The sequence below is a fragment of the Drosophila obscura genome, unplaced genomic scaffold (assembly GCF_018151105.1).
Source record: "Drosophila obscura isolate BZ-5 IFL unplaced genomic scaffold, ASM1815110v1 contig_137, whole genome shotgun sequence".
NCBI classification, from domain to species: domain Eukaryota; kingdom Metazoa; phylum Arthropoda; class Insecta; order Diptera; family Drosophilidae; genus Drosophila; species Drosophila obscura.
Window position 1 is genome coordinate 2375179 of NW_024542721.1, and position 17421 is coordinate 2392599.

Sequence of the window (17421 nt, forward strand, 5' to 3'; positions counted from 1 at the left end):
GCACCGTGACAGTCACCACAAGCAAGGCACTATATATTATAATTGTCTGTTTTTTTTTTTGTTAGTTAATCGACCTGAGAAGTGTATGTAGATATATCGGTGTGAAAATATGTATGTAGATGCTGTTAACGGTGGTTTAGCTGTATCTTAGCCGGCAGGCAAGGTCAAATGCCAAGGAGGTGCTGATGTTCGCTGGGTTGGGATTGGCCCACCATCTAAAGCGATGAGTCAGGCACTGATCGAACTGGTCAGAAATTCTTCTGCCACACGTGTGTCGTAACCTAAGCCCTCCTGTAACTGTCGTACAAATTTGTACCGGCATTCTATTTTTTCTATTTATATACCGGTTTTCCTGGTAAGCCTTCCGCCTCGTGTTCTTTTGCCTCATGTCGCATCTTTTGTTTTCCGTCATCAAAATCATATTAATCTACTTTTTTTATACTTATACCATCTTCCAGGTTGCTCCGATCACAATTTGGAAATAATTCTCAAAATTGATTGGTTTACACATTCAATTTTCCTTTAGGCACCCCTGTATATTCTTTTCTTTTACAAAATCTAAAAGCACAATCTTTTTGGAGTTAAAAAAAATGTAATTGGTAGAGCCGAAAACTATTGTTTCGTTAAGTTTAAACAAATACAATTTTTTTTGCATAGTTTTATTGTTAGTATTTAAGTAAATGTGTTGATACGACAAATAAATAAATTTAGAAAATAAAAAATAATAATATATTAATTAATTATTGTCTGCGCTTAGCTCTGTTGTCTGTTAATCATCAAATTAATGAAGAAAGTAAGTAAGAAAGTCAAGAGTACTATTGACTTTTTATAAAAAATTAATAATTTGTAGGACAGTGTTGTCATTATAAACTCAAACAATTATTTATATTTTCACCTGCATTTATGCTGTCAATCCATTGGCTTCGTAGCCATATAAAAGCAGTAGCTGTTTACTACGCAATAAGAATAAACAATGAGGGTCTCCATTGCTTTGATTGTATTTATCGCTGCGCGTGGAGCAACGCCAAATATGGAGATATCGGTTTTGACAAGCTTTATTGTGAACTTGGTTAGGACCAATGAAGCAATAGTTTTTTCCTGTTCAGACAAAGGTAAGGATTATAAAAATAAATAAAAGAATACATAAAGTTTACTTCAATGACCGTGGATTTGCAAATTTTCATCAGATTATTATCAAAATTTGTATTTATTCTTTTTATCTTTCAAATATAAACAATTTTAATGCATATCGAAAATATGCAAAAAAATATTCATCGAAAAATTTAAAATTAAACTGCGAGCAATATACAAGAATATTATTTCTGTTTTTGTTTTAAACAATCAACAACGAGACTCATTTGCCACTTTCCACTTTATGAAAACAAAATAGCTGTACTTGATGCTAAGCACAGACAAAATGTAGCCAAAAACTGGTGCAGCTTATTTATTTTAAGACTAAGTCTTAAACGAGTCTCGTTTATTCTCTTTTGTGCTATCCTTTGTCTCTGACCGCAGTTCCGCTGCCTACTTGGCTTTTGTCTGTTTGTCAATAGCGAGCCCGTACTGCCCAGGACAAACCAAACCAAACAATCCTTTTAAACCATTTGTTTGTGCGAAGGTACTGAGTTCTACGCGTCGCCAAAGACTGTGTATTTGATGCTGTACATTTTTAAAACGAAAAGTAAGTCTATTCTGGGCCTTTGTAATTGCTGTAGGATTCTAGGATTTCAAACAGACGACGCCAAGTAGACAGCTTTTTGGTACAACATGCAACATCTTGGATTTGCATAGTCTTTGCTTGAATGAAGTGGAGTCAAGTGAAATGACGAAAATCAACAGACATAAGACAAATTTGATAGGAAAAGGTTTTAACAGCCTTCCCGAAAAGTGCTTTAAAATTGATGGAAACAAAATAATTTGTAAAACTTATGACAAAAAGATGAAATTTTAATATTCAGGCTTATGCTAACCAATTTTCAAATATATTACGAATTTCAAACTTTTTTCATCTAAATATTTGATTGCAGTAATCCTGATTGTTAAATTAAAAGTAGGTTAAATATGTATACCACCACTCTGATTCGCATTATTTGTTTCACATAGAAATTTTGCATAATGGTTAGATCGAAAGTTTTTAGCCAAAGGGAGAAATTTAAAGTTGTCCAAAATCCAAATGCTTGTTAATGGAATAATAGCATACATATTCAAGCTTCAAAAGAGATGAGCAAAATGAGCAAAATCTAGCATGTAGATTGTACAAGTTCCATTTAGATTCTACATCTCCTCCGCTTTATATATACTTTATGGGGTCGGAAACGTTTCCTTCCCTGCGTTGCACACATCCACTTTTACCACAAATCTAATATACCCCTTAACTCTTTTTTGAGTACGGGTATAAAAATGGGTACACTGTGTGTAACGTCCGTAACGGAAAATTGGGTTTTTTATTTTAACAGAATGGGTTTTAACAATTTTGTTTTCCACACATGTTTACACATGTTTTTTAAAAAATACTAATGGAAAAGTGTGTAACGTCCGTAACGGCATGATTATCAAAAATTTTAATTTTGTATATTAATACAGCTTTACAAAATTATTTTCACTAAGACTCTAGATTACTTCTTTGAGAAGATGCGTTTCAATCTGTCGCACAGGACAGATCCAAACCTTAGAACCAAACTTTCTTGTTCGAATAGACACTACTTGATCTGGGCTGTACGACTTTATAATCAGTTACCACCCTATTTAAAAACAATTAGTAGCGCACCACTGTTTAACAATACTGCCATATATTACCAAAATTTTAAATTTATATATAAGAATAATGTTTTAAATTATTTGCTTTTTAATGTGACTTGTTTAGTATTTTAAAAGTTAAATTATAATTTTATAGTTGTTAAAGATAAGTTAAGTTGAAAAGTGTATAACTTGTAGCACTAGGAACATTTAAATAAAGTTTACAATTTATTTATCAAAGCATGTTAGCTTCAAATGGACGGATATATGTCAGAAAGCATTAGAATATTTAAAATTACAATTGATGAAACCAACTGAAAATTTAGAATTCTTTTTCTAACTGAGAAATTCCGAAATACTATGGGCGTAAAGGTTTAATTAAAATGCGGAACGAAAATATGGTACGTGCTCGATCGAATTCAATTTTAAGATTATATTCTAACATACATACATACATACATATTCATAAATTTCGTTCATAGCTAACATACGGTGGCAAAGCGGGGCGAATTCACCTTGAGCGAAAGAGCGAGCTTTTATTGCGCTCCCACCTTGCAAACCTACTTACACTAGACTTCAAACAATTCAAAAATAATCTTAACATAAAACATTGACTAAGACGATGACATGAAGAAACACCGGCCCCGTTGAACGCGGGTTCAACAACATGGTAGCGGCGCCAACCTTACCATGCCGTCCTCTCCGGCTTGCGTGGCGATGACTCTCCCGAGGAACTCCTGTGGAGGTATGTTGTCCTCGGCCACAAGGACGAGGTCTCCCTCCTAGACGTCGGGCTTCCGTTGGTAAAAAAAAGTACTACAAAGTACTAAACAAATTTTTAAATCCGGAAATCTATCAGAAAAAGTTCAATTTGGTCGAGTAGTGTAATCAGACCGAAATTTTAGACAAGTTAAATGCTCAGTGCTTAGTGCTCATTCTTCAGACACGAAGGACTGGTAAAGGTATTTACCAGACGAAAATAATTGGGAACAAAGGAACGCGATCAGGTACCAAATGTACAACCCTTGTTCGTTTGCTTTGTTCCCAATTGGCAGTTGGGCTCGCAACCTTCCAAAAGGTATTTTTTGTTCATTTTTTCCATATTTTAGGTTTGGTTAAAGAATTTTAGCTCCAAAGTCTCTCCATAGATTTTAATGAGCGATACCTTAAACGACGCCAAATTAACGCACCTATACACAAAAAAATAGAGGACACAAGATATAATTTTTTTTCGACTTTTCCTGAGTTTTTAAAATCAAAATTTCGTTAAAAATACCGCACAAAAATCATAATATTTGCATTTCAATGCTTTATATTTCCCAGACGGTACGCTAAAATCACAAAAAATTTGGGCTCAACTTCTAGCTGTTTTAATTACCTTTTCAAAATAGCAAAGTTCTGTACAACCAGACGTAAGATATTAAAGTTATGTGAAAAAAACTATCGCTACCTCTGAAAAAAGCTTACAAAAAAATACCTGACTTCAAAAATTCTTCAAAAAAAAGTTCTGCCATAGAAAAAAAACCAAATTCTTTAAAAAATTTTAAAGCCCCATATCTATCAGAAAAAGTCGGTTTGGATCCTTGAGGAAAAAAAAAGTTCGGTTTTGTCGAGTAGTGTAATTAACCTAACACTGACGTACACGGACATTATACTAACAGTTGACCTTAATAGTAACATATTAAAAGAGAAACATCTACTAAATGAAATGGCGTTCATTGGACTTAACCCTGTGAACACAATCATATTCTTATAGATTTTGGGGTTAAAAAATTTTTAACGAATTATGGTTTTTTTTTATGGAATAGTTTTTTTTTAAGAATTTTTTAGAATCTGGTATTTTTTGTTTGTTTTTTTTTCAGAGGTAGTGCTCTTATTTTTCACATAACTTAAGTATTTTATATCTGGTTGCTTAGAACTTTGCAGTTATGAAAAGCTGACAAACGCAGCTATAAGTCCGCAGCTTAATGCGTCTATCTAATACTAAAAATGCATGCCAAGAACTATTTTCGACTTTTCTCGAGTTTTTAAAGTCAAAATTTCGAAAAATAATACCGCAAAAAATGATGAAATTTGAATTTGAAAGCTTAATATCTTCCAGGCGTTAAGCTGCAGATTCTGCAGGTCTGGGTCTGATTTATAGCTGCGTTTGTCAGCTTTTCAGAACTGCAAAATTCTATTCAACAAGATATAAGATACTAAAGTTATGTGAAAAAGAGAAGCACTACCTCTGAAAAAAACCAAGAAAAAAAATACCAGATTTTAAAAATTCTTTAAAAAAAAATGACACCATAAAAAAAATAATAAAGTACTACAAAAATTTTTAAATCCCGAAATCTATCAGAAAAAGTAATTTTGGTTCACAGCCAAAATCAAAAGTTCAATTTTGTCGAGTAGTGTAATTAGCTGTCCGGGTTCAAAAAAGGTACATAGAAGCTGCACGACAGCAATAATTAAAATAGTTGAGGATATTAGAACAAAAATGGACAATAGTGAAGTAACCTTTTTAACGCTACTGGGCTTTAGTAAGGCTTTTGATACGGTTAACCATGAGATTCTCAAACAAGTTAATAAAACTATATAATCTTTCCACTAATGCAATTAAATTGATGTCCTCTACCTTAACTAATAGAAAGCAAGCAGTAATTACAAATAAGTCGAGATCTAATGTTCTAGTCATTTTACGTGGTGTTCCTCAAGGATCGGTACTAGGCCCGCTTTGGTTTACAATGTATGTTGATGATCTGCTTAAAGTCCTATCTATGTGTGATGTCCGTATGAAATTGAAACGGGACACCCCCTAGTTTTGTTACCTTGGATTTAATAGTAATTAACATGTTTTTATTTTTTTTTTTTTTTTATTTTTTAGAGTTTGCTACCGAACTATACAAAAAATTTTAATCAAGAAAATTAAAAAAAAATTAATGAGTTGGATAATTGGTGAAATCTATTGCATATATATTAATACCATTTATGTCGTCATTAATCAGTTATTGGCAGTAAAAAAAACCTGCACAAGTTGTTGCGAATTCGTTAACTAAATATATCAACTTTAGCTGAACTTCTTAATTTTCACAAATCGTTAATTTTTTAACAGCAACTAAAAAAAAAAATAAAAATACCTTATTATCAATATGAATAAGTTTTTAAGTTTCAATATTATTTAAAACGAGAAGGAACGTGTGAGTCGCTTCTGGGGACGCGACTCTACTTATACCCGTACTCAGTCAGTATATACATTTTTGAGCTTATGATTTTTTAGAATTTTAGAATTAAAAAAAAACATTTTTTACATTTTAAATTTTTTTGCTACATCTGTTATCTACATCTACAATGTATATTTTACATCTAACATGTAGATTATAGATGTACCATTCATATTCTACATCTCCTCCGCTAGACGTTGTTCGCGCACTGAACGCGGCAGAGTGTGCGAGCGAGAAGGAAAATGAGTTGCGTTGACGTTTGCGGGAGGGGGCAGGGGAAGCAACTGAAAATTAATTTCTTCATTCTGGCTATAATTATGATCCGATCTGATTCAGATTCGGCAATCTGGTAGATATAGTCATTCTCTACGATACTGCGTTTTTATCGTATCTTTAAAATTGTGGCTGCCACAGATTTTCGTCCTTTGCGGGGGCGGAAGGGGGCGGGGCGAAATTTTGAAATACACTTGTAGCAGTGTGATATCACATGAGTCTGGAAACAAAATTTGGTTCCTCTAGCTTTTATAGTCTTTGAGATCCAGGCGTCAAACAAGACGGACAGACGGACAGACAGACATGGCTCTATCGACTCGCCTATTGATGCTGATCAAGAATATATATACTTTATGGGGTCGGAAACGTTTCCTTCTCTGCGTTACACACATCCACTTTTACCACAAATCTAATATACCCCTTTACTCTTTTTTGAGTACGGGTATAATAAGCCAGAAAAGTGTAAAAACAAAAATTCCCGAAAAAATTCCTTCAAACACAAAAGTGAAAATTAACTGAATAATTACAACACAAACGAGTGAGAACGTTCCATAGTGCAACACCCGAATGAAAATCAAAAACTAAAACAAGGAAAGAGCTGAAGGGCATCCCCTCGCTCCAATTGAAGATAAGTGCAGCCGAAAACAAAACACAAACGAGCCGAAGGGCAACCCCTCGCTCCAATTGAAGATAGATTGCAGCCGAAAACGAAGTCAAAAGAGCTGAAGGGCAATCCCTCGCTCCCATCGAAAGATCTACAAGGAAAAAATAGGCTTAAGGGCCCTCCCTCGCCTCGAAAGAGAAAATATAATAAAAAAAATCTACACGGCTGTAGGGAATTCCCTCGCCCAACGTTACGGATCCAAAACGCTCAACCGGTGCATAGTTAAACTAAACCAAACTAATCGTCAAAGTAAATATAGGCAGTAACAATGATGTAAGTGAATTGCTTGAATTTTAAATGTTTCCTGTGTCAGCCAACCTAAATCTCTGTTTAAAATAAAAGTTCACCGATAATTGCGTAAATTTTACTAGAATAGCTCAAAAAAAAACTAATGGAAAAGAAAATAAAGATAAAATAAGAAACATTTGATTCTTTAATACGGTTGTAAAAACCAGTCAAATTCTTCCCCTTGAGATTAATGCTAGGGAGCGCGGTGTTCTAAGTGCAGTGCTACACGCAGCAGTTTGCACCATATGAGTGATAGGGAAAGTGCCGACGATAGTGACGATAGTCTGAAATCCTTGATCGAAGGCCTCCGAGCGGCAGACATTTACAAACGTACGACTCAAAGACCGCCCAACGTCATGGATCCTGCCATTCTCGCAGCCGTCGAGGCCGCACTGACAAGCCAGGCCACAACATTTGAGGCTAAATTACAACAAATGCAGACCACAATTAATCAGTTACAAGCGCCTGTCGCCGTACCAGAGGTAGAAGTGTACATGAAAATAGAAATCAGGCCTGGGGTCCAGTGTGATCAGCCACTGGACATGGTGAAGTCGGTTCCAGAATTTGATGGGAAACAGGAACATTATGTTGCCTGGCGCCAGGCAGCGCTGGCGGCCTACGAGGTGTTCGAGCCCTATGAGGGTAGCACGAGACACTATATGGCTACGGGCATATTCAGAAATAAGGTGAAAGGAGCCGCGAACAATATTTTGGCATCTTTTGGCACGGTGTTGAACTTTAGAGCCATTATCAATAGGTTAGATAGTTCGTATTCTGACAAAACGCCAGTGAGCGTGATACAACAGAAGCTAGCAACCATGCGGCAGGAAAATATGTCCCTCACCGATTACTATGATGACATCGAGAGGCACCTCTCTCTCATGACTAATAAAAACATCATAAAACATACGGCGGACGCAGCGAGCATCTTAAATGACAGAGCCAGGGAGGATGCCTTAGAGGCATTCATTTCAGGCTTGAGAAGAAACTTAAAAACTCCGGTTTTCTCAGCAAGGCCTAAAGACCTTCCGACCGCGCTGGCTCTGGCCCAATCAGCTGAATCCAGCGAAGACCGCTGCGTTCTGGCAGCAAATTACGCCAGGGCAATGGAGGAGAAAGATTTAGATTTAGATTTAGTGAGCGCAAACCCCAGGCGCCACATCTAAGCAATGCCAAGCAATATAGCCCTCATTATTTCAAGAGTCCGGGCACATCCAACGCAAGGTGGCCCCAACCAACAAGCCAGAGCTCAGGGCCAAGCGGCACCTGAGCCTATGGAGGTGGACCCTTCATCCTCAAAATTTAGACAGCCCACGGCTCACCAAAAGCCATTTGGGGCGGGTAAGCGCGACAATAGTTTTGGGAAAAAACAGAACGCGTCGGAGCGCACGTCGGGAAACTGGCGGCAGAGGGTGGAGCACATTGTTACCGGGAACAACCGGTCCTCGGCGTCATACGACGATGCGGCCACTGAGGCAGTCGCCGAAATAGAAGCCGACGCCGAAAATGAATACGAGTCCGATTCAATCAATTTTTTAGGGGAAGGTCCCTGCTGCCATTCATTTGGCGAAGAGTAGCGGGGATGAAGATAAAACTCCTTATCGACACGGTTGCGTCAAAGAATTTCATCAAGCCATTCAGGTGGCTTCCCGGCGTCACCCCCGTCGAATCACCGTTCCCCGTTCACTCAATTAACGGGTCTAACAACATAACGGAAAAATGTCCCTTGTCAATGTTCGGCAAAATTACCCCGTTTTTTCTCTTAAAAACGCTAACGGGCTTTGATGGCATCATTGGCCTTGACCTGCTAACGCAGGTAGGGGCCACGCTATCTCTGAAGAATGGGACACTCAAGGTTGGTAACACAACTGAGATGATCCAATTCCATAAATTCGCACATGTCAACCACACCAGCGTTGTTGATATCGACGCACCGCCAGCTGTAAAGGCAAACTTCATGCAGATGCTGAAGAAAAGAAGTAAGGCATTTGCCGACCCTAACGGGTCGCTGCCCTATAATACTTCGGTCGTGGCCACCATTCGCACGGTGGACGACGAACCAATTTATTCCAAGCTATACCCCTACCCGATGGGGGTAGCTGATTTTGTCGATTCCGAGGTTAAGAGCCTCCTGAAAGACAACATCATACAAAAATCAAGATCGCCGTATAACAATCCTATATGGGTGGTGGATAAGAAGGGCATTGATGAAAAGGGCAATAGGAAGAAACGTCTCGTAATGGACTTGCGGACAAATACCCAATGCCGAGCATTTCAATGATCTTGGCAAATCTGGGCACTGCAAAGTATTTTACAACTCTGGACCTGAAATCCAGATACCACCAAATAACTTTGGCGGAGCGCGATAGGGAAAAAACCTCCTTTTCGTAAATGGAGGGAAGTATGAGTTTTGCCGACTGCCCTTCGGTCTGAGGAATGCGGGCAGCATTTTTCAGAGGGCAATCGACGATGTTTTGCGCGAACAAATCGGCAAAACATGCTACGTCTACGTCGATGACGTAATCATTTTTTCAAAGTCTCAGGACGACCATGTTAAACACGTCGACTGGGTATTAAAAAGCCTCTATGAAGCCAACATGAGGGTGGCTCAAGAGAAGTCGCAGTTTTTTAAAACGAGCGTAGAATACCTCGGATTTATCGTAACCAGCGAAGGCACAAGAACGGACCCTGAGAAAGTGAAAGCTATCCAGGAATACGTTGAGCCATCAACACTTTTCGGGCTAAGATCATTCTTATGCCTGGCAAGCTATTACAGATGTTTCGTGAAAGATTTCGCGGCAATCGCCCGCCCGCTCTCCGACATCCTGAAAGGGGAGAATGGGTCAATTAGCAAATATAAATCTAAAAAAACCCCCATATCCTTCAACGAAATCCAAACACACGCGTTTCAAAAACTTAGAAACATTCTGGCATCAGAAAACGTAATGCTGATGTACCCAGACTACAAAAAACCTTTCGACCTCACTACAGACGCTTCTGCCTATGGCATAGGAGCGGTACTGTCACAGGGTGGCCGACCAATAACAATGATCTCAAGAACCCTTAAAGACAATGAGCTCAACTACGCTACTAACGAGCGGGAGCTTTTAGCAATTGTGTGGGCCTTGGGGAAATTGCGCCATTATATTTATGGCGTCAGGGACATAAATGTGTTCACTGACCACCAGCCGCTCACGTTCGCGGTGTCGGAGGGAAATCCGAACGCAAATATTAAGCGATGGAAGGCACGCATCGATGTGATGGGCGCCAGGCTATTCTATAAGCCGGGGAAAGAGAACTTCGTAGCAGACGCACTGTCTCGACAGAACATTTGCGCGCTGGAAAGCGGCGCACCGCGGTCAGACGCAGCGACGATTCACAGTGAGGTTTCAATGACTTACACGATAGAATCATCAGACAAGCCCGTCAATTGCTTTAGGAACCAGATCATCCTAGAGGAGGCGCGCTTCCCTCTGAAACAGATTTTCGTACTTTTTGGGGGAAAAAAACGCCACGTAATTCAGTTCCACGACAAGGACGCTCTCACTGAAATGGTCCGTGGTGAACCCACAAGTAGTAAACGCAATCCATTGCGACTTACCAACCTTAGCATGCGTACAGCATGAGTTGGTAAGAGCCTTTCCGTCGACAGGATTCTGGCATTGCAAGAATCTTGTCGCCGACGTGTTCGATGAGAACGAAAAAAAAGAGATCATCACAGCAGAACACAATCGGGCCCATAGGGCGGCCCAGGAAAACGTTAAAGAGGTGTTAACTGATTACTATTTTCCCAAGATGTCTAAACTTGCAAGCGAGGTAGTCCTCACGTGTGTGGACAAATTTTCGAAATTCGCCATCACGCAACCGATAGCTTCCCGCACCATTGCGGATCTAAAAACTCCACTGTTGCAACTAATGAACGTGTTCCCGCATGCTAAACAGATTTATTGCGACAACGAACCGTCGCTTAATTCTGAGACGATCAGATCGCTTTTGCAAAATAACTTTGGGGTCTACATCGCAAACGCGCCCCCACTACACAGTACCTCTAACGGACAGGTAGAGAGGTTCCACAGTACGTTGGTGGAAATTGCCAGATGCCTTAAAATGGCTAAGGGCATCGGCGACACAGTCGACCTATTCTTGCAGGCAACGGTGGAATACAACAAATCAATACATTCATTCGGTCACGAACAAGAGACCCGTAGACGTTTTTCACGCCGCTGCGGCAGACTCTCACAGAGAAATAAAAAATAGGGTCCAGAAAGCTCAGGTCGTGCAAAACAATCGAATGAACCAATCCAGACAAAATATAACTTTTAGGGTAGGAGAAAAAGTGTTAGTAAAGAAACAAGTTAACCCCGCTATATGTGGAAGAAGCTGTGGAGGACTTGGGGACAACAGTCCTGATTAAAGTGAGGGTGGTCCATAAGTACAACCTTAAGTTATTACTCCCGTTAGGTTTAAGAACATAAATGGTGGTGATCCTTACCAGTTGATTTTATTTTTATTCATGTATTTTATATTAATTTTTATCCGCAGGGTTTTCTGGGTACTTCATCTCTTGACAATAGTTGTGGCCCGCGTCACTGACTATTCCCATTCCCACTACATCCCCATTACAGATGGAACTGTACTAGTTTGGGAAGAATTAGATTATATTAGACACATAGCCAACCTAACGGAATACAGCCGCATTGCCGACGAAACCCTAAGAATGACAGACCTCTTCCCAAGATCTCACATGAGACAACTGCTGCAAGTTGACTCCAACCACGTCAAGAACATGTTGGCCGAAATTGGTATTCACCATAGGCTGGCAAGGAGTCTAGACTTCCTAGGGACTGCCCTCAAAGTAGTGGCCGGTACGCCAGACGCCTCCGACCTGGAGAGCATTAGGGTTGCGGAAACACAGCTGACACAGTCAAACAATAGACAGATAGCAATCAATACAAAGGTGCAGAGCCAGTTAAACGCTCTCAACGATACGGTTAATCAGATCCTCAGTATAGAAAAAAAAGAACACATAAATTCAGCTCATTTGTATGAATCACTTTTAGCCAGGAATAGAATTCTCATTACGGAGTTAGGGAACCTTATGCTCACGGTAACCTTGGCCAAAGCCAACCTAGTAACCCCCTCCATTCTCGACCACGCTGATACAGAATCCATTTTGCGCAATCAGTTCACAGGGGTTTCCACTTCAAATCTGTTAGAAGTATCTAGTATTAAGATTTTACAATAAAAAAAGGTAATCCACTTTATCATAGGGTATCCTAGAGTAAGTTTAGCTTGTAAGAAAGTCACGCTATTCCCGGTTGAGCACAACGGCACCGTGCTACAGCTAACGGAGAATATCATAGCCGAATGCGGAAGCCAGGTGTGGGCCGTTACGGGCTGCGTATCAACCTCTACCACCACCTTCTGCAAGAAGGATTTAAGTGGCTCCTGTGCGCAGGGGCTACACTCGGGAGGCACGGCCCATTGCCGCTCTCAACCCAGCCACCTGGGACCCGTCACCTTAGTGGACGACGGGATCATAATCGTCAACGACAGGCCTGCCACGATCAGCTGCGACTCCTACACGCTGGTAAAAACTACCGGCACGCAACTGGTTGCTTTCCCCAAATTCGCCACCATTAACGGCTCCCGGTTCCGGAATCGAGACAACGTTATGCGGCGAGTACCCGGCATCGCTTCGGTGCCTGCCTTGAACATCACGGAGCACCACAAGGTCTTGAGCCTGCCATTCCTACACCAGCTCAGTGAGGCCAACCTCAACCACCGCGAGCAAGGCGGATACCATCCTCGCCCTTGGATTGGGAATAATCTTGTGCGGAGCCATTGGCAGTGCCATCTACTGCAAATCCCTACTCAAGAAGAGAAGGGATTTGGCCCAGGTCAGCACGATGCTGGAGAACCTGTGAGGGTCGAGGGCGACCACTCTTGAAGAGGGGGAGTAGTTAACACTCCCCACCAGCCATAAGGTATCGGCAATGTTCTTAGTTATAAGAATGCTGACCCAGCGCTGGCATGGAAAGGGGCGGCAACATATTACTATGTTGCATAAACATCCGCTCGACCAACGGAGTCCGCACGAGGCGCTTACGCAGCGAAACAGGAGACCGCTGCTCGCGCAGCGCAGCCCAGGCTGGGGGGACTTATGCATAATTATATCATTTTGTACTTTTAGTCTTTTACTAACTTTGAACCGTGCCAGTAGGCCGGAATAAAATTATATAAAACATATCCAATCTTTCTCTGCCGATGGCTAATGCCGCGGCTTAAGTAACGGGAATATCGAATAATTAATTTATATGTATGTCGTCCCCTTAGTCAAATAAATTAATGTATTAGATTAAGCAATTATGAACTGTCCTGTGTGTCCAAGTGGGCGAGAACAAAAAGTACCTGAACACGGACAATTTAAGTAAACTTTTAATAACACTCTCTCCTGAAGAGACAATACAAACAAGCTGTAGGAAAGACGTACGGTGTCCTACGCCAACTGTCTTTGGCACAACCATTTTTGCCAATCAATATTAGAATGACAATTGCAAAAGCATTAATAATTCCAGTCCTAATGTAGGGTATAGAAATTTTTTGTAAGTGTGATGCCGCCAGCCAGCAAAAGATGAAAGTAGCCTTTAACAGCATAGCTAGATTCGTCTTTTCACTAGGTCGTACAGATCACGTTACTAGTTTTGCTAATAGAATATTTGACTTGGACATAAATAACTGGACGAATTATAAAATTTTAATACAGCTTCACAAAATTATTTTCACTAAGCTCTAGATTACCTCTTTGAGAAGTTGCGTTTCAATCTGTCGCGCAGGACAGATCCAAACTTTAGAACCAAACTTTCTTGTTCGAATAGACACTACTTGATCTGGGCTATACGTCTTTGGAATCAGTTACCACCCTATTTGAAAAAATGCTTATATTATGAGGTGAAAGTAGGTGTTTCTAATGTATTTTCACCTGCTGAATCTGAATCTGGGCTTAAAATAGGTCTAGGTTGCCGAAAATCCGAAAAACTTTACCTCAAATTAACAAAAAGTGTGTTTAAATAACATGCGATCCACTCAAACATGTAATATAATAGTAATGAAATATTTGACACTTATTTGTAAGTAATAAATTAATAAATTAATAGTTTAATATTTTTTATTTACACAATTTGGATTGATGGAAAAAGTTCCGTAACGTAACGTCCATAACAGACAAAAAGTAAGATTTCTTTACAACGGGACTACTTATGCTTTTTTTTTTGCTGGATTAATTTGATCATATATTATTTAATTTCTTGCTTGTGATATTTTTTTTGTTTATTATGCCAAATTCGAAAAAAAAATGTGCAAATGCATGCAGCCTCAAAGTCGACTTCCATTTTTTCTAACGTCCGTAACGGAACTTTAAGCAAGCAAAATTATTTCTCAAGAGTAAGTAATTTTAAAAGAATGCAGTTCGTAAAAATTTCATGAATAAATACTAATGTGAACGCCAACTGTGTCAATTTGAACATCCGTAACGCAGGATAGGCCCATGTATGCATTTCTCTGACGAAGTCCACCGAGACCAAAAAATGCAAAATCTACAAAAACACAATTCCATATTTCGAAATTATAGTCTAAATTAAATTAAAGAATTCAAAAAGCAAAAAATAACTTTTTCGGAATTTGTTGGTATTTATGATTTGGTTTTAGGCATGTTTTCTAATATTATTATCTCTTAGAAAAGCTAGAAAAATACAATAAAAATGGTTCTATTTCGGCTAATGGTATATTTTTAGCTAGTATATTTTAGGTATTTTTGTGCCTTGCGACATGTACCGTGAGAATATAGTTTTAATTCAATTTAAAAAAAAACTACGAATCATATTTGCATAAATATATTGCCCCAACTTTCGTTGAAATCTGAGTTTGAATTGATCGCAGCGGTTGGCTTGGTTTTCTGTAAAAATCTTGGAATCGAATAGGGCTAGTCAAACAGTGTGTCATAAAAGTAAAAGAATTTTTAAAAATCCGTCTAATTTTGACCTTTCTACCACTTTTAATGCATACGGGACGTTCGTTCTCCTTCAGAGAAATGCCCATATTGCATATTTTTAATACTAGTAGTAGTAGTTCCTTGTTTAATTTGTATTAAAGATAAATATAAATAATTAAACTAAATTTTCGAAAGATCTGTTGTCGTGGATGCCGTTCGCCCTATTAGTATTGTTACTTTACCTAATACAATTTTTGATATTTTCGCCCACTCTAAAACCGCTCTCTTAATACATCCTCTCTGTAAAGCAAAATTTCCTTGGCGAAATGTGCCAGCTCGTTCCGTTGAGCAGGTCAGTCAAGCCCTGGACTTTTAGAGATGAACTTCCTCAGTGTTGTACACTAATCTCCTTTAGGATAGGACATGTCGCCAGAAAGTGCATTGTATCCTCCGGTGCGTGCATATTGTGTACTCTGCTGCAGCGAGACATTTATATGGAGACGCGTTAAGTGGTAGCGTTTCCGTGCGTGCTTTTTGCATCTATGCTATCTGTGAAATAGTTTTAGTCTTCCAGATTGTGGACAAGGCTACTGTATAAAGGCCTTGATACGCTCGTTGCGCGCAAGCTTGTCTGTCCGCCTCGTCTGTGGCTCTTATGATCTGGTCATGCCAAGTTCTCAACAATGCAGGGTTTTGGGAATCTCTGGAAGTTTCCCGGTCGTTTGCTATCGCTTCCCAGCTCGCGATGAAATTGGTTTTGTTGTTTGTGCCCTTTTTGGGAGTCGATCGTCAGGCATATCCATCACTTTGGATGCATAGCTGAACTGTTTTTGCAGCGTATATATAAATACACCAGAGAGACCAGTTTCCAGATGGATGTTTTGTGGGAGTCTGAAGATTTGTTTAATACAAAATCGCAGGAGTTTTTTTTGCTGCTTTATAGCGCTCGTATCCCTATAGCTCAGCCCATTATGGTTTGTGCTGTTGCCATGTATATTTTATGTTTTGTGCTTTCGCCAGCAGGTGTTTACATCTGAAATTAAAAGCCACCTTTGCGTCCGCCAGCTTGTTTTGCATGTGCTTCTCAAAGCTCATATTTTGAGTTAGCGTGACTCCAAGGTACATAAACTCACGGACCGTTTCCAGTATCTCTCTATTAAGTGTCCACTTTTCGTTCTGTGTCCTTGCTTAGCTTAAACCATTCAAAAAAATTATTGCCTTTTCTGGGTATCGGGTAAATAATGCTTTGCCGAAAACTTTCTGGGACATTTTCTGTATTCCAGATTGTGTTTAATACCTTCGTAAGACAACAAATAAAATTTTCTGGTGCGTTTTTTTTTAGGAATTCTGCTGGTATTCGGTCGATTACGGGGGCCTTACGGTTTTTGCTCTTGTTCACTGATGCTTTGACTTCCCACTGCGATATTTCCTTGTCTAGCTCTATATATAAAATAGTGCTGTATCGCTGGCTGTCCTGCAGGAGTAGATTTTTAAAATGCCGCGCTAAGCTGTCCGGTTAAACGCTGATTTGCATGCAACCTCCTGACAAACTCCCAAAAACCCTTGCTATCTTTAATATTATTGATTTCAAGCTCCATATTTCTGTAGTGGTCATTCTTTTTTTTCCTGCACATTGTGTTGAAGGCTGTGTTGGCTTCTTGGTACTCCTGCCTATCTTCCTCACTGCGTGACCGTTTCAATGTGATCATTGATCTTTGTCTCGTCCGATGGCATTCAGAGTCGAACCATGGCTATTTTCTTGTAGGTTAGGTTAGGTTAAGGCGGTAGTTGGTGAGAGGGGGAAATCCCCCCCACCCCAACTCACTTGGTCCTGTTACAGGACCGTTGTGATGCCGCATGGGTGTGTACCCGTTCTCCCCTACACCGTAGTGAGCAATCTGATTGCGGAGTTAAAGGCAGCCCCATCCGGTGGCATGGATGTATTTGGACAATATCCCTGGTCTGATTTCGGACAGGTCCGAAATGTCGGTGAGGAAGGGAGCCCCAAGAAGCCGTAGCCTACGGTTTCCCAGGGCCGGACAGTGACAAAGAAGTGGGGGACCGCCTCCTCCTCGTCCCTGCAGCTTCTACAAAAGTCGTCTGGCAGCGTTTGTGCCGATCTGCCAGTGTCCCGTGATGGCTCAGACGACGGTAGAGCACTGTACTCTGCTGAGTTTGTAGAGCTCTTCAGAGCGTTTCTTCGATCGACTCGGCCAAATCGACCTGGAAGATTTATAGGTGATGGTTTGCTGCCATCGTCTATC

General features: G+C 39.9%; 1 protein-coding gene across 1 annotated transcript in view; it reads left to right on the plus strand.

Moving 5' to 3' along the window:
* Nucleotides 1-973: 973 nt before the first annotated feature.
* The window catches only part of LOC111076210 (ionotropic receptor 75a), a 108745-nt gene continuing 92297 nt past the window's right edge, over nucleotides 974-17421 (plus strand). The window contains exon 1 of the mRNA XM_022369899.2: nucleotides 974-1112. Within this exon, the coding sequence (XP_022225591.2) occupies nucleotides 974-1112 (139 nt within the window). The remainder of the gene's footprint in view (nucleotides 1113-17421) is intronic.